We start from the raw sequence: 22,243 nt of genomic DNA, 5'->3' as shown, positions 1-22,243 counted from the left end.
GGCAGCAGGCGTGAGGCTTTTAGCTGGGCTCTGGCCCGAGACAGAGCGGGAGCAAGCTGGTTGTGATGAATTATTGCTCTGTTTTGGCATAAAATGTCTCGTAGCCTGTGAGTGTTGCTGACATAGCGCTCAGCAAATCCATGGAACGCACTCGCTTGACGGCGTCCGGACTGCAAGAACCATTCATCAAGGTAAGATTTTTCATGTTCCTCTGGAGGAGACCACTCGAGACCGAGCTCTTCGACTGCCCTTGAAAGGACGCGACACATCTCCTTGTCAGTGGCGCATGCACGCTCCTCGCCCTCGCTGGGGGAATGGCTGGCAACATCCTCTATTGACCACTCGCCAGATGCAGCGAAACAAAACATCATCCCCAGCATCGGAACCGCCAAACGTGACGAGGTTGTACGCTCATGCAGAGAGCCGAAGCACGTCACGCACATACTGTATCGGCATAAACGCAGTATATGGAGATTGAGGGGTTCGCGGGGCATGTGCCGGCATGAGGTCCACCTCAAATTTATCTTGCTCGACCTCACGGGCCCCGCCTTGCCTCCTCGTATGATCCCTCGGGAGCCACAGAAGAGGCAGGTTGGAGGCTGAATTGTCCCTCGGAATGAGGGCAATTCGTGAGCGAAGTGTCTTGAGACTCATGCCCTCAGAATGAGGGTGGTCTGTCTCTGAGATCTGTTTCAGCGTGGGCAGCGAATGCAGCCCTCATGCTAATCTGATGGCCGGATGTGTCCCTCGCATAAGGAACACTTACGAAACGACATCTTTAAAAATACGTGAACACGTAAGAGGCTCTTTTAGTTATATTTATATATACACACTATCAACAGGCGGAGTAAATGTTTGCCGGAACACTGCAGGGGAGCGGAGAGTCTTCTCGTTGCCTTGACTATCCCTCCCGCTGACTCGTATGTTGACGGTGACATAGAAGGCTTCAAGACAAGAGATGAATCGCTGTCTTGAAGGAAGAAAAGTCTGAGGAATGGTGTTTGCATGTCCACTTTTATATACCGGACAGCTTTGCGCCTAAAAGGGCGGGGCTTAAACACCATAGCCAATATTGGCGTTATTGTAGAAAGGTTTCAGCTAGGTTGTGTAGAAGGACACTCCCCATAGCATCAGCTTAGTGATGCAATGTCGTTTACTGAATTGTAAGGGAACAAAGATAGTGTTAAAGAAAATGATTTACAGTATAAAACACTAGTATTGTCTGACATTGGATCTCTTAAAGAGAGCTTTTAAAAATGTTCAACATACAGGCTACAAATGCTATTAATTTAGCTTATAGGTACTGTAAGCATTTTTTGTGTGGGTGGGTGGAATGGTATGGGGAAAATGTTCCTACTCCCTGAAAGATATTACTGAATTAGGTGTCCTGAGATATCTCACCATTCTCTGTGACGGCACTAGACGGTGCAAGCAAAAATATGTTCGTGGGCCGCCATTCTGAAATTGCAGTTTCACTGTTGTATAATTTTTACAGCATGTACTGTAACCTCTTGTTTTGCTCTTTACAGAGGCCAGTAAAAGGGTTTTTATTCGCAAAATTGTACTTGGAGGCTAAGGAGTATGAACTTGCCAAAAGGTATGTTGTTTGCGCTTTGCATAATTTATTTTCTGTTTATCTGTGTGTTGGAAGTATTTAACGCTGTTCGCTCTTTCACTCTCTCATAGGTATGTTTCAGAGTATTTAACAGTGCAGCCAAAGGATCCTAAAGCACACAAATTCCTCGGCCAGCTTTTCGAGCGTGATGGTGAAATAGACAAAGCTGTTGGATGTTACAAGGTTTGGCGTCTCATTATTTCAATGCATGCATGCCTCCCATAGCCAGTCTATAAAAAATATTCATGAGCTCTCATACCTGGCAAAAGATCATTGAACTAATTGAGTTAAAGCTGTTTATGGCAGTCTTTTGTAAATATAATAGGGCTGGGAAAAAAGTTTGATTCCCAGATGCACTGCCAAATCCAAAATGGCTAAATGTCACTGCTGTGAATGGAAATAGTGAGATGCCTAAAGATTTCCACATCTAACAAGTATTAAACAAACTGGGGTGCTGGTTCCTGTTGTATGGGTTGTAACAAATGAAGGGCTTCATGTGATAAAGTTAATGATCTGTTTGTCACAAACTCGTAGCGTTCAGTGGATCTGAATCCAGTCCAGCGAGATCTGGTTCTGAAAGTAGCCGAACTACTCTGTAGTAAACCTGAGCATGACAGTCGAACCGAGTTTTGGGTGGAAAAAGCTTCCAGGCTTCTGCCAGGACATCCAGCTGTCTTTAATCTGAAGGTCAGTGCACACGAAGGAAGCTTTTAACCTTTTTTAACACAAATATTCATGTTACAATCAATTTGTATCACACTTCATATTTGTTCTCTCACTGCATATACATTGTTTAATAAAGCACAGCATGTTTATGAATATTGCGACATGTCTAGCAAAATTAGTCCTTAATTCATACTCTGTTTCTTTCAGGAGAAGCTTCTGAGCGCTCAAGGCCAGAATGGCTCAAACCAGCTTTACGAGCTGCTGGTGTCTGAACTGAAGCTACGGCCTAATGATGCTTACATTAATAGCAAACTGTTGCAGCTGTACATCTCTGACGGCCGGTATGAGGAAGCAGTGAAACACTGTCTTGCTGTGGAGAAAACTGGAATACTTCGAGACAGTCTGGAGTGGTACAGGGATGTGCTCAGCACCCTTCAGGTGAGTGACGTTTAGTTGAGATCTTGCTTTAGGATCTTTTAAGTTGACTTGAGTGGAGTATATTAAAGGGTTACTTCACCCAAAAATGAAAATTCTCTCATCATTTACTTACACTCATGCCATCCCAGATGTGTATGACTTTCTTCTGCAGAACACAAACAGATATTTTTAGAAGAATATTTCAGCTCTGTAGATCCATACAATGCAAGTCAGTGGGTGCCATGAAGCTCCAAAATCCACATAAGGGCAACATAAGTATTCTCAACATAAGACGACTCTGGTGGTTAAATCCATATTTTCCTAAGCGATATGATAGGTGTGGGTGAGAAACAGATCAATATTTAAGTCATTTTTTCCTTCACTTTCTCCTTCTGTTTGTGGTGATTTCACATTCTGTGTATATCGCCCCCTAATGGGAAGGGAGGAGAATTTATGATGATAAAATTATTTAAATATTGATCTGTTTCTCACCCACACCTATCATATCGTGTCTGAACACATGGATTACTTTTATGATGCCTTTATGTGGATTTTGGAGCTTCAAACTGGCTCCCATTCTCTTGCGTTGTGAGGACCTACAGAGCTGAAATATTCTTGAAAAAATCTTCATTTGTGTTCTGCCAAAGAAATAAAGTCAAACACATCTGGGATGGCATGAGGGTGAGTAAATCATGAGATCATTTTCATTTTTGTATCCCTTTGTCAAGCACAAACACAGCATGTCTCTTCAAGTCTGCTTGCACTGCATTAAGTGGTTATAATCAGTAATGATTTGCTAGTAGTGATTCATTGTGATGTATTTTACAGGATTACCTCCGGCAGCCGAGCATGTCGTCTAATGAGCAGGCATCTCGCAAGTTTCAGAAAGAACTTCTGCTGGCGCACTGCAGTCTGATGCGACTCACACTCACAGCAAAGAGCTGTCAGGAGAGCGCTGATGCACTGTGGACGTAAGTTTACGTTGCGGTTGCTTTTTTAAATACTAGAATGTTCACAAGAATGTGTCCAACTCTTAAGCAGTGTTGGGTACTGTAAGTTACTCAAAAAGTTCAGCAGAACACATTTGAAGAGAATTAGAAAAATATCTCAGCTGGATGGATATCTCATACAAGTGGATGGTGATCTTTTGAAGCTTCAGAAATCACAGACAGTCAGCATAAACGTCATCCATACGACTCCAGCGGTTAATTTCTTCTAAAGTGATACGATCGCTTTTGATGTGAAAAAGTTAAATATTGAAGTACTTTTTAACTATAATGCATCGCTTCCAGTCTAAGCAGCCGTATGCGTGTGACATAATCGCGTTGGCATGTTCGTGTGAGAACTGACGCACATGCGACACCTGGAAGACCAGCGCTGTTTACAAGTGAGGAGGAGGAACGCTGTACAGAAGCTTTGTTGGTTTTGGTTTAGATCTGTATTTATCTGTTTCTGTACTCATAATGGTGCATTTGTGTGCTTATCCTGGATGTCTCAACCAAGAAAAAACATGAGATTATGCCAGTAAAATGCCAACGCAAATTCGGCACACGAGAGACATGTACACAGCGCTCTCGTGAATGCATATACTGCAGCTGACCGGAAGCTTACACTTACATTTTAAGGACCTACAACATTCCGGATTCCGGAATATTCCTTTAAAAGTAATTATATTAAAGTCAGTAACTAACACTATATAACACAATTTTTGTGGAAATATGTAGGAAATAACACTTACTACCCAGAAAAATAAAACATAAATCTTACACAGTGTAATCAGATTATCAGAAATTTAAATGTAATGCATTCTATTACTTTTGAGCCAAAAACGTAATTTGATTACAGTAATTAGTCTAAGCACATTGACTGAATTATCCCAAATATCAAGTTGAATTCTTTGTGTAAATAATATTGTTCAAGTTATCAAAGTTTTCTCTTTTATTAGTGAAGAAAGATCTGTTCTTGTAGATGAAATAGACGAAGGGTTAGTTCACCCGAAAATTAGAATTCTGCCATCATTTACCCTCCTTGTTCTTCCAAACCCACATGACTTTCTTCTGTATAACAAGAATGATGTTGGACAGAATGTCAGGGACTGACAGCCTAAGTCACCGTTCACTTTCACTGTATTTGTTTTCCATAAAATAAAGTGAATGGTGGTTGAGGCTAACAGGCTGCCTAGCATCTACTTTGGGTGTTCCACAGAAGAAAGTCATTCAGGTTTGACATGTGAAAACTCATATTTAGGTGGGCTATCACTTTAAGCAGTATGCAGCTTTGTCACTGCACTTAGCCCATAGTTCTTGAGTGTATTTAGACCCTGTGTTTGTGATTGCAGTTTTGACCGTGCACTGCAGTCTTTGAAGAACACTGCCACAAACACTGCAGATGAGCTGTCAGAGGTGTTCACAGAGATGCGAGCTCAGCTGTACCTGTATGCTGGAACACTGCTGCTGAAGATGGCTCAGGAGAAACAGCAGCAGTGGAGAGCAGTCACTGATTTAGCGGCTCTGTCTTATCTCATTGCTTATCAGGTACAACACGTCATCTCCTCTATCTCATGCTGATATATTAGGGATGGGCGACTAGTCTATAGTCAGCAGTCTGGTTCCCGAAGTAGAAATCACATTTATTTTGAACAATAACTTATAAACCTTGAAAGACAGACTTACCGTGAGTTCTGAGGTTGTTCATTGATGTATGCCTATGTCTGTATGACATATTGACCCTTCCCCCTTCAGTATTCAGTCACTTAATAATCAGTACTCGAGTAGACAAAATGACCAAACTGTCCATGCCTAATCTCTTAAGGCCTGTTCCCTTCTCTGTTCCTCAGACTCCAAGACCCAAAACTAAGAGTTTGAAAGGTGAGCATGCATCTCATCAGCTTTTGGAGCTTCTGGCCTGTGATCGTCAGAGTCAGGCGGGACACATGCTGCTGAACCTGAGACAGGACAATCCTCAGCTGCTCAAGGAAGTGCTGGAGATGTTCGGGAACAGGAGCGGGCTGAGTAGTCTGTTTGAGCTGCTCTTCAGCACACAGGCACATGATAATCTCTCATTCATCTGGAATGATGAGATCCACAACATTAGCGCACACGCTCCAGACATCGCAGAGCTTGCCAAGTGGGACAATGGTAAATTGAAGTATATAACTTGCCATGTACATTTTTAATATCTATATTCATAAATTGAAACCTTTAATGTTGGGATGTCAATTTTCAAACTTTTTCATAATCGATCGTCATGGAAATTAATTGATTAATCGTTAACGTTAATATTGCAAAATGCACATGGAGGACTCCAAATAATGTGCATGTAGCCGATTGTTTAAATATAATTTACATTAACACACTAAAGAAATGCTCATTAGCATTTTCCTCTTAAAATATTCTTAGTTCAGTGTATTTAAACACATTTAGGCTATATTTAGTTTGAATTGTTTAATTACTGTTAAAGAAATACTGTTAGTAGTAAGTACAGTCATTTCTATCTTAAGGTACTTAAGATATATAATTTGTATACATATGAGTTCCTTAAAACTTCACATTGTGGATCGTGGGATATTTAGTATCATTGGACTTATTTTAGTTTTATTAGAAATTGTCAAATCATAACGCTCTGCATGAACACAGTACATAACATAGGCTACCACTTCTCTGGTGATGGCGTGATGTACCTTCCTGCTTTCCCAGTTGACGTAAATATAGGTTGGGATGAAACGAGATCAACAGTGTTTGTTGTCATGTTGTAATTTTGACACACTATCAATGTATGTGCATTAAAGATTAATGTTCATTTATAGAGAAACGCTCCATCATCGTTTACATTTTGCCCACTTCATGTGTGTGCTCTTCTGTGAACCGGATAATGACATGCAGAGCGCAAGCTCCCTCTAGCAGCACTTGACTGTATAGACAGTCTTATCAACGTCAGCTGTCATGATTACTGAATGCATTTGTCCTGAACTTAATCGACGATTGATAAGCTTAATCAAATTAATAACAATTAATATTATTAATTGATTTTCAATTAATCATTAACATCCCTAGTTTAATGTTAATTCTTCAAAATTGGAGGTAGTTGGCAAATTATATGGAATTTAAAGGGATAGTTCACACACAAATGAAAATTCTCTCATTATTTACTCACCCAAATGATATCCCAGGTGTGTAGGACTTTCTTCAGCAGAACACATTTGAAGAAAAATATCTTGGCTCAGTAGGTCCTTAAAATGCAAGTGAATGGAGATTTCTCTTTTGAAGCTCCAAAAATCACAGACAGTCAGCATAAACGTCACCCATATGACACCAGCTGTTAAATGAATGTCTTCTAAAGCAACATGATCGCTTTAGGTGCGATAAAGATAAATATTTATATACTTTTTTTAAAACTCTAAATCATGATTCCGGTGAGCAGTGGTACACTCGTGTGGTGTAATCGCATTGGCATTTGAAACATGAGAACTAAGGCACGTGCGTCACCGCTGGAAGAACAGCGCTGTTTACAAGTGAGGAGGAGGAACTCTGTACAATAGCTTTGGTTTTGGTTTAGATCTGTATTTTTTTCTTTACAAGAGTTCGACTGATAGTGGGTTTTGCCGATACCAATAACTAAGGTGGGAAAACCGATAGCCGATTAATCGGGCGATAGTTTTTAACATTTATATTAAGATTGAAAACTTTCCATTCAATGTAAAATAGTGCTGATCTTTTGTAAGTATTACTTTCCATGGTTATACTTTAAGAAATTTCTCCCACACTGGTACTTTCTTCAAAGCCTTTGCCACCTGAAATTAATGAATATATTAATTAAAATATTACAGGTCAAATGTGTTTGTTCAGCAGTAACATAAAACACTGCCTTACAAAGCCAAATAGTGACTGTATACTTCATCACTACTGACAATATTTGTTATATTATTTTATTGTCATATTAAATCTATAAATGATGTCCAAGAAAGGGAGAGAGAAAAAGGGATAGAAATAAACTCTACTCAAGTCTTGCCTTTTTAAAGATAATTTTAGAATGGCATTGTCTATATTATCCATTTGCCCTCAAATGAACACATTGTATTACAATGTGCCCACTCATGAATATCAAATTAATTTCAGATGGATATATTTTACCATGCTCTTAAGTTTTATTTGTACGTAACTACCTACATCATAAAATGAAGACAGAAGATTATTTTGTCAGAATGGAGAAAAAATTGGGGAACTTCATAGTCAAAAAACTATAAAACGTAAAACTATAAAACTGTTCCTGTGCAGGTGCATTCACACAATGAACCGTGCTTGCGCTTGGTCTTCTAAAGCAAACAATCAGCCGAGCAAAAACTCAGGCAGCATATTCATATAAGGTTGCCATTTAATGACTGATTTACAATGCCTGAAAAAAAAAAACACTCAACGGATCTGCACATTTTATAAGTGAATTTTTTTTATTTATTTATTTATTTATTTTATATATATATATATATATATATATATATATATATATATATATATATATATATATATATATATATATATATATATATATATATATATATATTCAAAACAGCGTATTAAAAGGAAAGGTAAGCAGCCTTGACTTAACATTGTTCTAACTCCATTCGAACAGCTAATGTCCATTTGCCTGACCTTGCCGGCAATGCAATTCTCCAGTGCAGCGATTAGTTATAAACAAATTATCAAACTACCTTTGGTTGTCTTAAATTACTGATTTATTGTACCATGAAAATAATGTGCATTATATACATTACCTTGATTTTCTCTGTTTGTTGCACAACAAACTCCATGCGGAGTCAGAGATTGTTTTTTATGTAACCTCTAGAGAGTGTTGTAGAAACAAGGAGTTCAGACTGTAGAACCCTCCAGCGTCGGCCACGGAGAAATGAAACCAAAAATAGCTATCGGAAACTATCAGAGTTTATGTTTTGCCGATAGTTTAAAACGCAACTATCGGCCCCGATTAATCGTTAAATCTGATATATCGGTCGACCTCTATTCTTTACTCACAATGGTGTGTTTGTGTGCTTCTTCTGGATGTCTCATCCGAGTGGAGAATGTGAGATTACATCTGTACCCATATGGCAGTGCGAATGTCACACGAGACTGCTTGGACTCCACCCTAACTATCCCTTTAAAGGGGAAAGTTCACTCAAATGAAATGCGATCATTTATTCACCCTCATGTTGTTTCAAAACACATGTGAGTATCTTCCATGACACAAAAAATGTGATTTTAGGGACTGATAGCCAGGGGTTGCATTTTCGAAACATTGACAGATAATTTAAAATGATTTATCATTTTTACAGATAAAAAAAGAAACAAGAAAACCATTTAAACCTAGTACATCAGTTTTTATTTCACGATTTCGCTGTGTGTGTGTGCCCTGCACCTGTTTGTTGCCTGGCATTTAGATGCGTTTAGGGCGATCCGATCACAGGTGGACAGGCATCATCTCCATTTACAGACGCATCACCGTTCACACTTGATCACAGAGCATCTCTTTGGGCCACTTCTGTTTGGATTTCAAGAGTAGTGTCTCTGATTTCATGACGGCATACATCAATTATTACAGTATGTCAGTGTGTTTCTGCATGATAAAACGCAGAAAGTATAAGAACAAAAAGAAAGTGAGAAAAAACAGGCACACTGAAGTTCTGTGAAGTCTTTACATGAGTGTTTGCACTTTTCAAATTTTCAGACCAGATGTTTTTTTTCCTTTTAAGCTAAACGTAACCGGCATAGTTTAAAAATCTTGTTTTAGCGCAGCGGTTGATTGACAGGTAGAATTTTCACTCTAGAACTCCTGTTTCATCAGACTTGCACTTGAATCATGAATCTATCATATATCCACAGTTATGTGTATATTCGGGGTGTAAAAGTGCATTGATGCATTGCAGCGCATTGATCTATCAAATACATTTTGATGCATTGTAATTTTAAGAATTGATTATTACTACATTAATACCTGTCTAACATTACACAAACCTTCTCGCAATAGACACAGAGCAGAGCATGCGAGATTGAATGGAAAGAAAACTCACTTTGAAAAAGAACGTTTGTGCTGCTGAGATCACCCCGTGAACCTAGATAAAATAAATCACTGGATGCTGCCGAGTTTGGCTTCCTGTGTCATTATTCAAAACTGTTTGCATCCATCTGACCAAAGGTTGTCACCTTCTCCGATTATGATAATGTTAATATTGCTTTTGCATCTCCATTAAATTGGTTATTTCTCCATAAAACAGTTTAACCATGAAGAGAACGCTTTATTTAATAGTTTAAATAAATGTGATTGTTAGGCAGAAATCTGTCTGTAAACAAAAACACTCACTTGTTCATTCATTCTCTTTATAGTGAATGTCACAGGGAATATGGTGTGACTTCAGACTGTTCAGCTGATTAGAGTCACCTGTGATTAGTCAATGACATACATCAAGCCGCGAAAATATATATATAAAAAAAATGTATCTTTCGCGGTGAGTGCCGCAAACAGTTCTGCATGACAATGCAAATTATTTCTCATAAATGAACTTGACAAGCGAAGGCGCCTTTGTTTAGCCGCCTACCATCTCTCTCCCTATCCCAAAATGAATAGGGAACTCAAGGTTACCTCATCCTGTGTATAACCACCTAAAATAGAATGTTTTCATTCTATGACCCTGCTCGATTTAAAGATGAATCTTATCTGCCTGCACATGACATTTCATCTTTAATTATTGGTGCAATAAATCTTAACATTACATGATATGTAAATCTATTATTCTCGTTTCACGGTTTTCCGTCTGTTTGTGTGTTTGCATCGTCATTATGTTGCAACAGACATTGTTATCCCTTATCTATTATGCATGAGACGTGTCTGTTTGTACCGTATTGTCTACATATAATCATATTTATAATGCATGTCATGTAATGCATTTTTTGTTAATGTATACAGCCTCCCATATAAGCCAAACCTCATTGATCCTAAATGCATTTGTGACTCTGGTGCTCAAGTCTGGTGCATTTCTGTGCTTTCTACATTAGGAATGTTCAGTAAAAACTTTGAATCTTTTTTCAGCATATTTTTTTAAATAATTATGAATTGTTCCAAAAGAATCGAATTATGACCAAATTTCAGATTTCACAATGCATCGTTATTGTTATAGGTAAAGAATCATAATCAAATCGTTGTCAGAGCGAATCATTGCACTCCTAGCTTCACCTCTAAATGTAGCCTCAGTATTTATGAAATAAAAACAAGTATGACAGGATAAAAGACCATGGCAGAAATTTAACAAAACAGTGCTTCAGAGTGACAGATTTTTTTCTATCTATTAAACCAAAATGGGGAGACATTACATTTCTACTAACTGGATACATGTTTTAAACTAGATTTTTTTTACATTTCTCATTTTTATCACCTCGGACATCCTTATTTGTCAATCACCCTAATAAGAGAAAATGTTCATTTTGGGTGCTCTGACTGCACACTAATTACGTTTTTCACCAGTTTATTTATCTATTTACTTTAGTTCTGTGGGGTGACAAATCATTTTTTAAAAGGGCAAATGTAGTCTCAATTAATTTGAGCTCCAGAAACGGAATTGACAGTAATTTATACAATAATTAAAATAGTTTAAGATCAAGTATAGCATATTGTCATGTCATCTCATGATTTGAGATTTGAGTGGTGTTTGTTTTGTTGTTGTAGGTTCGGTGTTGTTGTATGGTGGGGATTTGCAGCACCTGGTGTGGCTGGGTTTGCAGTGGACACTGATGGACGAGAAGGTGACCCTAAATGACTGGCTCAAACAGCTGTTTCCACGGCTCACGCTAGAGACCTCCAAACTCAACACCAACACCCCTGAATCCATCTGCCTGCTCGACCTGGAGGTGCATACGACATTTCTTATTGTGAATAGTTAATCAGTGCTATGTTATTGGAATGTTATTCCAAGGGTGCCAGGGTGGGTGCCTGCCAGCTCTAACTTGGAATAATGTGTCGTTTCAGGTTTTTTTGTGTGGTGTTGTGTTTACGAGTCACACTCAGCTGCAGGAGACTGCAAAGATAACAGCGAGTTCCCAGTTACATGAGCCCAGATGTCTGCCCATGCACATCATGAAGCTGTTGTCCTCAGAGAAACAGAGAGAGTGGTGGGATGCAGTCTACAATCTCATTCACAAGAGAGCACTGTGAGTTCATGACACTCTATTAGTGTTTAATCATCTCCATAATGTGCATTACATTGAAGCTGAAGAACGTCTGTGTTTGACATCAGTAGACATGCGAGTTTCTGTGGGTCTTAAAGTCTACACTATTAACTTTTTTTTGTTTTTAATTTTTATTAATGAGAGAGTGCAACAAAAATCCATCTTCCAAACCATGTCTTACCCAAATACACTTTGATAAACCTATAATAATGATTTATATTTTAGAGCTGTCGGAACAGGATTTCGCGGGAAATTGCATACATGTCATTCGCCAGTGCATGTTGACGTCATATCCGTACACAGAGAAAATAAGCTAGGCTAAATAGGCTAGTGTAGCGCGTGTGTGGGAGTAGCGAAGCTAAAAGTTTATCACAACGAACAAGAAAAATTGACCATGGATCATTCAAAACAGCAAACCTCCGGGAATCACCGGTGGTAAAAACAAAGAAACCCCAAACAGAGCAGAGTCTACAGGCAAAAAGGGAATGCGACAGAGTCCGTAATAAAACCAGAATCAACATCGGTGGCGACAACTCTGAGATCTGAAAGGATTTGAAAGCGACCCAGAGATGGCTTTTTTTTTCTTACTCAACAGGTAAGATAAATACAATAATTACACTGTAATCGGTGCAGAACTTTTCACTTGCTAGCACACGTGTGTATTTTTCTTTTATAACTGCAATTTATATGAATAAGTCCTTTAGTCCTAGACTTGCCAAGGACATGTGAGTCTTGAAATGATGTTGACCACTGGTTGGTAACAATGACAATCTATAAATTAGATACTACTGTGGTCTGTTTGGCCAGAATATCATGCAATTATAAAAAATTTACAACTTTTGACCTGATCAGACTAGCAAGCTAATTTTAATGAACGTTGCCTAACTTTTGTAGTCATTTATTTCAAAACATAAATGTTCCCAATAAGTCAAAACAACAGCATAAGATATGGCACTTACCTGCTCAGATGACATGTTTTCGGATATCCGTCTTTTCCTTTCTTTTGTTATTTATTTTCTCCATTCGCACTGATAAGATGTCCTGTATTCATGTGTACACCGGTGCCTTGAACCACATTCATCCGTGCAGAGGAGCAGAGCCGAAAAACAACCAAAACAATGTCCTTCCGCAATACGCATGCAGTTATTTAACCGCTAGAGGGCCAAAAGTTGCATTGTGTAGCTTTTAAGACCGGCATCTTAAGTCTTAAATTGGAGCCAAATGTCTTAAATTCATAATGTAATTGTAATAAATGTTGTAAGAGAGAATGCAGTAGTGATTGATTTCTCTTAAGTAGCTTTAGGGCACCTGCACACTAGAGAAAGCTCTGACGGATATGAATGTGCAAGGTCCATTGTAAGGGTGTGGAAGAGTGCTGTCAATAGGGCATAAGAAACTAAATTCTGATTTTTTTCACTGAAATATTTCCAATTTTCGAATGATATTTGAATTTAAGACATTATTTCAGGTAGGGGTAAAAATGTACAAGACATCTAATTTTTAAATCGACATTGTCTCTTACATCCACAAGAGGGCGCAACAAATCAATATCAGCCAGTCAGCACAGTTTGTAGCGAGCGTTTATTGCAAGGAACACACCTGACTGGTTCTCGATACCACAGCAAAAATATGATAATGTGATATTGAACAGGTTTAGTTATTTTTAATAATTATAGTTTAATAATTGTTATTTTCCAGAACATGTTTGAAAGTTTATTTCATCAAAATAGTGTTTAATCAATTAATTCTTAAAACTTTTAATAAGTGAAAAATAGAACTTTTTAACATTGCGTTTTTTTTGCCAAACTTTTATTCAGCAGCTGTCTTGCTTGTGATAAATGTATTATTGTTATTATTACAGAGAATATTACATTTTACTATACAGATGTAATATATTTTTATTCAATTTATTTAATTTCTTCAATTTCAAGGATCTAGATTTTATTTTGAATCGTCCTTTTATTTTGACGTGTTTTTTGCCGGAAGCTTGACTTTTCTGGATAAACAGTTCGCGACACAGCCCAGTGTGATCATTGTAGACTTTTACATCACATCTGAAATCTCATCTCTTTACACTGTCCTGTGAGTCTGACAAATGAAATGTAGGACACAGTTTTGGACTGTTTGTATTTTAGATTACTGGTGTTTGTGTATGTGATCATTTTGAAGTTATGTTTCAAATGTTATTACTGTGAAGCACTTTGGTCAACTCTGTTGTTTTAAATGCGATATAAATAAAGTTGAGTTGAGATTAAAGTGCAAATGCTGTGATTTTAATTATATAAATATATAGTTTACATGTGCTGCGTGGTTCACAGTAGATTAGTGCTCTGCTCTGTCATCTGATACAACGTGTCGTGAATGATTCTCAATGTGTATGAGCGGTTGGATTTATACATTCATTCAAAGTACGCAGCTCTTCCACACTAAGATTGCAGCCTTCAGCGGTTTAATAAATCACACTTGGACATGTCACGATTTTAATTTGATTAATTGTCCATTTCAGTGTAAGGAGTAACAGAGCACGTGCTCAAAATGAGCATTTTAAAGCAGTCGTGTACCAGTCATATTGCGTGCTGGTAACGGATTGAGTCTGTGCTCGGTACTGCAGAAACACTGGTATCGTTACATCTTTTTTTATTTTAGTACCGACTTGGTACCAAAGAACCAGTACTTTTGACAACACTAATATGCGTGGTACCACAGTGTTGAAGGTATATACCTGATGCTTATGTAGCGAGATAAGGGAGCAAGGCATAGTCAAGACACAACCGCCAAAGACCTCCACCTCTGGGGGGGCATTAACTCTGAACGTGTCTGTCTTTTCTACGTACTCATGCACTAGACGGACGTCTTTGGCCGTTGCGCCGTGTCTCTAGGTTTTTCCAGCTTCAGGTGCAGTAACGATTCATTTTTTTCAGACACTGTCAATTTAAAAGGAGATTCAACCTTTACCCGTGTTCTGCTTTATTTGTTGCACTGCGTCTATTTTAGCCCAAGAATGTTAGTCATCATAAGTGCTTGTATCACATCTAAAATTCAAATGCTCATTTTAGCATTCAAATGTGCATTTAAATTAGCAAGAATAGTACTGTATGAGAATGCTGCAAATAGCCTCAGACCATCTCAGCTCAGGAGATGTTTTGAGTTCAGTTCGCTTTATTTCCACAGAGCAGTTCATTGTGAACGCAACTCTGCAGGGTAGTGCTGCAGTTAACAATTATTTTGATAATTGACTAATCGAATGATTATTCGACTATTCGGACGAGTATTGCAACGAGTAATCTCTAGCTCTTTACCGACTATTCAGCTTGTGCCTTGACTTAAAAGGTTTTATTAAACGTGCTTACTAACAATAAAGAGGATAAAATCATCTTTTAAAAATACCTCAATGCACTCACTGAATTAAAGGAAAAAATATATACTTTTTTTTATTAAGAAAAAATCACAGCAAATAAATCCTTTTATCAAGTGTTTTGTCTTGTTTTCCATTTAAAAATATCTAAAAATCCTTAAAACAAGATACATTTACTTAAATAACAACATAGAAGATATTTAGACTTGTTTATTCTCTGAAAGAAAGTCTAAATATCTTATGTTGCTTCTCAGGTAAATGTATCTTAAGGATTTTTAGATATTTTTAAATATTAAAATATTAAATTATATTCAACATTCTCGGATGACAGTTTTCTTCTGCAGTATAGCCCCTAAAGTAAATGTATGTTGTTTTAAAGGAGTTTTATATAGGAAAACAAGTCAACAACAACAACATATTAAAAATGTATTTTGTTGCACTATATTATGGGCGACGACTACACACTCTTTTGTTCACTTCAATCCATCTTTAACTCAAAAAAAAACTCTCTTCTTAATAGAGCTGTGTTTCACTGATTTTCTTCATGATAAAATACACACCGCAGCACATTTTGATTCAATATGTCGTGAGCAGAGCGCGCGAAGGACGAGCGTGCCCACGCCAGAGTGTGTATCAGCCAGGTAGAGTTCCAGTCTCTCCTCCTTAGATCGGATCACTTCTCACGTGACTCCTATAAGTGGCTCTGAACGCACAGAGAAAAGTCAGTTCCTGAGTTTGTAATTACACGACCTGCTGCCTTATTATTTGAACTTTAATAAAGGATGCATTAAAAATATAATGTCAGGGTGTTTCCTTTAAAGATGCTCTGACATGCAAGTTTTGCTTAAGTGGAACGGCAGCTCTGGCTCTGCTTTATTTCACAAAGAGAGTGCTTCTGTATGCACGTATTTTGTATTTTTGCATAATTCCTCATACTTTGCAATCAGTATCACCTTAAGCTGTTTGGAGTGCGTCTCTGAGCTGTGTGTTCTTCCTCTCCTCAATCACGCACAATTGACAATGTAATTGGATATTGTTTTATATATATATATATATGCGCGCGCGTGTGTGCGTGTGTGTGTGTGTGTGTGTATGTATGTATATCTCACACAGACACAGTTGCACACACAGTTGTGCTCAAAAGTTTGCATAACCTGGCAGAAATTGTGAAATTTTGGCATTGATTTTGAAAATATGACTGATCATGCAAAAAAAACTGTCTTTTATTTAAGGATAGTGATCATATGAAGCCATTTATTGTCACATAGTTGTTTGGCTCCTTTTTAAATCATAATGATAACAGAAATCACCCAAATGGACCTGATCAAAAGTTTACATACCCTTGAATGTCTGGCCTTGTTACAGGCACACAAGGTGACACACACAGGTTTAAATGGCAATTAAAGGTTAATTTCCCACACCTGTGGATTTTTAAATTGCAATTAGTGCCTGTGTATAAATAGTCAATGAGTTTATTGACTTGGTATCAAGAGATCCCCTTAAGTGATTGAGCAGTACTGACTGGCATTTTCAAGGCTTTGGATATCTTTTTAAATCCTTTTCCATCTTTATAAAGGTCCATTACCTTGTTACGCAGGTCTTTTGACAGTTCTTTTCTGCTCTCCATGGCTCAGTATCTAGCCTGCTCAGTGCCTCCACGTGAGAGCAAACAAACTCATTGACTATTTTTTGATGTCTTAAAGGGGTCATGAACTGTCTTATTTTTTTTATTTTGTACTGTTCTCTGAGGTCCACTTATGTTATCAAGATTTTTACATCAAAGAAACATCATAATTTAGAAGTAATAGGCTATTTTCTGTCCTGTTTTGACCCCCCTCATCATAACACACCGTTTGAATAGGCATGGCGAATTGTAGACTCGGAAGTAAACGCCCAGTGGTATGATTGGCTAACAGTTTTGCGTATTTAAAAATTGTCAACGCCCCCGTCAGTACACATGTGGAATTGTTTTGAAAACTTGCGATGTTGAGAAATGGCAGCCAGTAAAATTCAGCCATACATGTTTGAGCCGGAGTCTGATCCCGAATCAGAAGACAAATGGCAAGGATACTACAGCCGGCGACAGCATGGTAAATAATCATCTTTATTTATACTTTATATATTTGTGAGGTAGTTAGCCTATTACATTATATTAGAGTTTAGCCAAAGATGCTACAGAACGCTGTTTGTGTCGTTATGTTGTTAACATTTAGGCATATTACACGTTTTATATTTCATTGGTTGTTGCATATAAAGTTCAGATACTAGGCGTTAATACAGTTATAGCCGACAAAGGATAATTCGCGCTGCTTCGTGTAAATGAATATACCATCGTTTGTCAAGCTGTTGTTCTTATATTCATCGTTCATCATTTTCATTAAAGTAAAAAACTTGTTCCAAAGGACAGCTGTGTGCCCACCAATGTAAACTTCTGCATGTATGTTTGACAGCCTACATCCTTCATAGATTGACGCTGCTGTGATTTAGGTTAAAAACGCATAAATACTCCGTACATATCAAACGATCTGTAATAACAGATAAAGCAATTGTGACCACGTAATAAAAAGAGTTACTCACGCTTGTGTGGTGCGACATTGTTGTCGGATCCAATATAGTCAGCACAGCATCGGTTTTTTGTTTCATTCTTTCTGAAAATACTGCGTCGAATTGTGCCTTGTTTGTAAATGAGTCCGCGGTAAAATGAAGTGAACAAAGGACCAAGTTCTTACTACCGCGGTCTGGAACTTCATTAAAAGTAAAGTTCATCCACTCTGTCCTAACGTTGGGATCAGAAGGAAGGCAGTTTGGCAAGGCACAGCGTCTTGTTGTCTTCGGAGCCATCTTTATCGTTTGGTTTCTGCGTAGACCTGCGTTTGCCTCTCTCGTTATTTACCTACTACATACGTGAATCGATGGGCGGGGCTAAACAGGCAGTGATGAGAAGCAGGCGTTGATCTTCTGCGGAGGCGGTGTTTAGCCACACTATTACGTAATAAAGTGGTACATTCCACATCCCGTCGTTTTGGCTGATTGGCTTCAAGATAAGCTGTTTTTAGACTAACGAGAGTTTTGAGTTCTGAAACTTGCAGGATGTTTTTATAGTACAATGACATCTTATGTCAAAAGATCAAGGGAATTTTGATTTCTCAGTTCACTGACCCTTTTAAAGGCTTAAATTTTACTATGTGAAACCTGCAGAAACCCTGGTTCACTGGCAGTCCTGAGAGACAGCATCTTGATATATATTTAGTCAAATATCTGACATGTTTTGTGTTCTTGTCTCTGACAGGCCGGGTGTTTCCGCTAAACTGCGGTTGGTTGTCCAGCATGGTCTGAGCACGCTGCGAGCTGGAGAGAAACACGGTCTTCAGCCAGCGCTGCTCATACACTGGGCTCAGCACCTCACTAACACGGTACACCACTTGTCAATACACTCAGCTCTCAATAACGCCTTCAATTTCATATCCACAACTTTTTATTTTCTGTGTTTTGAGCTGCAAGCAAGCAAAATTTGTTTCTGTAATTTGGAAATTGTTTGTGTCCAGTTTCCCCTAGATTTATTTTGTGTAAAATGCTTTTACAGGGTGAAAGTGTGAACTCTTACTACGATCAGAAGGAGTACGTTGGTCGTAGTGTTCACTACTGGCAAGTAGTGCTTCCTTTGCTTGTGAAAATCCGAAAGAGACGCAGCATTCCTGAACCTCTTGAGCCGATGTTTCTGCACTTCAGAAGTAAAGACATACAGGTGTGCTGATTCCACATAACGCTGGATAGTTTAAAGCTGAAGTTTCTTTTATCTATTTAATATGCAGGGTACAGGGTAATATACTTCTCATGCAGTTTAAGTAAACCCCTTTGACTATCAAACACATCTTATTGAACTGTAACTTCTTTGAAACCATCAGACAACGATTTTATTCAGAGACATACTTAATGGAAATATTTATAAAGGTATCACTTGAATGTATTTTAGAATTTTTATCTTGTATTAATCTCAAATGTCCTATATAGCTTTGTAAACCGTATATATTTATTGTTTGCCATGTGAATAACCTTGTTGCTGACGTGGCATTAAAAGTTAATAAACAAACATGCAGTTTAAGTCTTGTAGTAATGTTGTAAAAGTTTAAATTGTTGGATGTGAACTGTTGATATGTTTACTTCTGTGTAAGTGTGCATGTATTAATAGTCAATAAATGTCAGCTGGGTGGAATAAATGCTGATTGTTTACTTTTTATCTTTATTTGAATTTTAGCCATCTGACGTCCAAGTGTATGAGGAAGAGGCAGAGATCAGTTTTGCCACACTGCTTGATATTGAGGGGAACACAGATGAAGCCATCTCAAAGCTCAAGACACTCAACAGTATCTCATCTAACTGGCATCTGGCTAAGGTGACATTGGTTTGTTAAAGTAGATACAGATGCATACTGTATTTTCCAGAATATAAATCGTGGTTTTGTTATTACATTTTTAAAGTTGCCAATTCAGAAATGTTTGCCTTTACAAAAGTATTTTATGCTGCCAGTTTAAATATTCTGTCTTGTCATAACATTGTTCCAACAAATTCTAGAATGCTGTCAAACACAGCTCCTCACATGCCCACAAAATTGTTTCATTACACTTGTGGTCAAAACATTCAGTCAGTGAACCGGATAGTTCATGCAGAGCAAATAGGTCAATGATCAACAGTCGCTTAGTTCAGTTCACCCAAAAAATAAAATTCTCTAATGATTTACTCACCCTCATGCCATCCCAGATGTGTATGACTTTCTTTCTTCAGTTGACACAAATGAAGATTTTTAGAAGAATATCTCAGCTCTGTTGGTCCGTAAAATGCAAGTGAATGGGTGCCAAATATTTGAAGCTCCAAAAAGCACACATAGCCATCATAAAAGCAATCTGTTGACTCCAGTGGATTAATTACGGTCTTCCGAAGCGAAAGAAGAAATAGATCATTATTGTAATCTTTTTTTTTACTAAAAATTCACGAGGGTCGAGGTCAAGCGCGTTGGCAAGTTCATGCGAGAACTGATGTAAAACACGAAAAAATGGAAGTGCAGTGTTGTTTACAACAGAGGAGCATAGAGAATCGTACCAAGATTCCTCATTCGGCTGGTTTGGATACGTCAACTGTGGCGATATCTTAGAATGTTCAACATGGAGAGCTCAAACATGATTTGAATGCAAGTGAGTGAGTGGAGGAGACACCTCAGACTGCTGCATAAACTGCTTTTGTGTTGAAACAGTATTGCGGTCACAGACTACAAGCTGTTCAGTGTTTGCGTACAGGACGTGTGACACAAATCTCGTCATCAGCAGAGTGCTTGAGTGCTGAAAGCGTGCAGCCAGATTTTTCTAACCGTGTGTCTTTAAAAACGCAAAATACACATTCGCCTGGAAATATTTGCATAAGTTAGTGGATCCACAAGAGATGGCAATACTCACATTTGAGCCTGTTGCTGTCTTGAAGAAATGCTAGACAGATGTAATCGACGGTAAATAACAGGAGACAAAGGTAAAAACAACAACATTAGATGTGCACGTCAAGAGTGTGTGTGTGAGGAGATCTAGAGATACCTGCGTTTGTATAACTCAAGTCTGAAGGAATATAAAGACATCTTTATGGGTCTAAACTACTGAAGAGAAAAGGCCCAGCGTCTTATAGCAGTTGTAGTATGCATGCGCCAACCCCCTGTGTATGTGCACACTGTCAAATGGAGCATACTTTGACAGGCTCGTGTCAACTGTACGCAGACACTGAGCGTTTGTATCAAAATCGAAGTATACTTTGGGCTTTAGAGTTCCAGATGTTATAAACAGATGCAGCTTATTTGTCACACATGTTCATGAAAAAAACATGATATAAAAAACCTACACACGATTACTTAAACAAATGCTTTCAGTTGAAACAAGCCCCAATACACCGTTAATATGATGTGAGGATCTTGAGGTTATTTTCACGGAGTGCGTCTTGACAAGCTGAGGAGCAACTGAAGGGAAGTCGGACGGCTGCTTCCGAGATCTTAATGCCTGCCACATGCAACTTCTGTCAGTGTGACTCATCTGTTTCTTTTTTTTTTTTTTTCTCTTAATGAGATTTTGACCAGGTGCAGCCTATGTTCATGTGCAACTTTATTTTTGAAAACTACAGGACAAGCATTATATTAGTTCAAATAGTAATGTTAAGGAGTATTTGTTCATCCTCCAATTTTATTGTTAGTACAAGCTTATATTACACTTTGTTTTCAGATCTACCAGCGGCTCTCAGAGGAAGCAGGTAACGGGGTTGAGGAGACTCAGGATAGGTGCTTCAACTTTCTGCGGCAGTTCAGGAAATACTTAACAAAGATCTATCAGGCCAATGCAGAGGATATGGACAAGGTATGACGTGTGATAGTTTAAAATGCATTTAATGTTACTGCTTGTGTTTGCTGTTTATAATTTTAGACCGAGTGCACTGAAATTGAGGAAGCTAGAGGGTCAATGATGTGATGCAAATTTTTTGTTATTCAAAAATACATTAAAGCAATTCGCACAACAATTGCTTAAAACATTTCAGGGGAAAGAAACCGCCTTTTTTTTTTTTTTTGGCGGAATGTAACCTAAACAGGAACAAAGTGATTTTAAATTTTTCCGGTGTGAAAATGTTTTTTTTAAATATTTTTTTTAAATGCTTTTAACCGGATGTAATCGGTTATTTTCGTTCCGATTATTTTTTTTTATTTTTTTCATGAAGCCAAAGTTAAGGTGTTTACTTAATAACAAATTATTCACTGAATATTCACCGATCCATCAGCCCAGGGGTTGCCGATGTAATTGGATATTGTGATATATATATTACACACACACAGTACTGTGCAAAAGTTTTAGGCACATAAGATGTTTCACAAAAGCATTTGTCTTAAAATGGCTATTTATATCTTCAGCTTTAGTGTATCAATAGGAAATATACATTTTAGACTTCCAAACATTACTTTTGCAA

The 22,243-nt window shown here is 37.9% G+C and overlaps 1 protein-coding gene across 2 annotated transcripts in view; it reads left to right on the top strand.

Moving 5' to 3' along the window:
* The window catches only part of ranbp2 (RAN binding protein 2), a 98,000-nt gene that overhangs the window by 19,735 nt on the left and 56,022 nt on the right, over positions 1-22,243 (top strand). For both annotated transcript variants that reach the window (XM_051709773.1, XM_051709774.1), the window contains exons 2-14: positions 1,530-1,597; positions 1,687-1,798; positions 2,150-2,302; positions 2,489-2,719; positions 3,527-3,669; positions 5,037-5,232; positions 5,535-5,835; positions 11,405-11,586; positions 11,705-11,886; positions 18,549-18,672; positions 18,843-19,004; positions 19,515-19,652; positions 21,511-21,642. In XM_051709773.1, coding sequence (XP_051565733.1) covers positions 1,530-1,597; positions 1,687-1,798; positions 2,150-2,302; positions 2,489-2,719; positions 3,527-3,669; positions 5,037-5,232; positions 5,535-5,835; positions 11,405-11,586; positions 11,705-11,886; positions 18,549-18,672; positions 18,843-19,004; positions 19,515-19,652; positions 21,511-21,642 — 2,124 coding nt within the window. The remainder of the gene's footprint in view (positions 1-1,529; positions 1,598-1,686; positions 1,799-2,149; positions 2,303-2,488; positions 2,720-3,526; positions 3,670-5,036; positions 5,233-5,534; positions 5,836-11,404; positions 11,587-11,704; positions 11,887-18,548; positions 18,673-18,842; positions 19,005-19,514; positions 19,653-21,510; positions 21,643-22,243) is intronic.

Source organism: Myxocyprinus asiaticus, chromosome 11 (assembly GCF_019703515.2).
Source record: "Myxocyprinus asiaticus isolate MX2 ecotype Aquarium Trade chromosome 11, UBuf_Myxa_2, whole genome shotgun sequence".
NCBI classification, from domain to species: domain Eukaryota; kingdom Metazoa; phylum Chordata; class Actinopteri; order Cypriniformes; family Catostomidae; genus Myxocyprinus; species Myxocyprinus asiaticus.
This window is presented reverse-complemented; position numbering and strand designations above follow the sequence as displayed.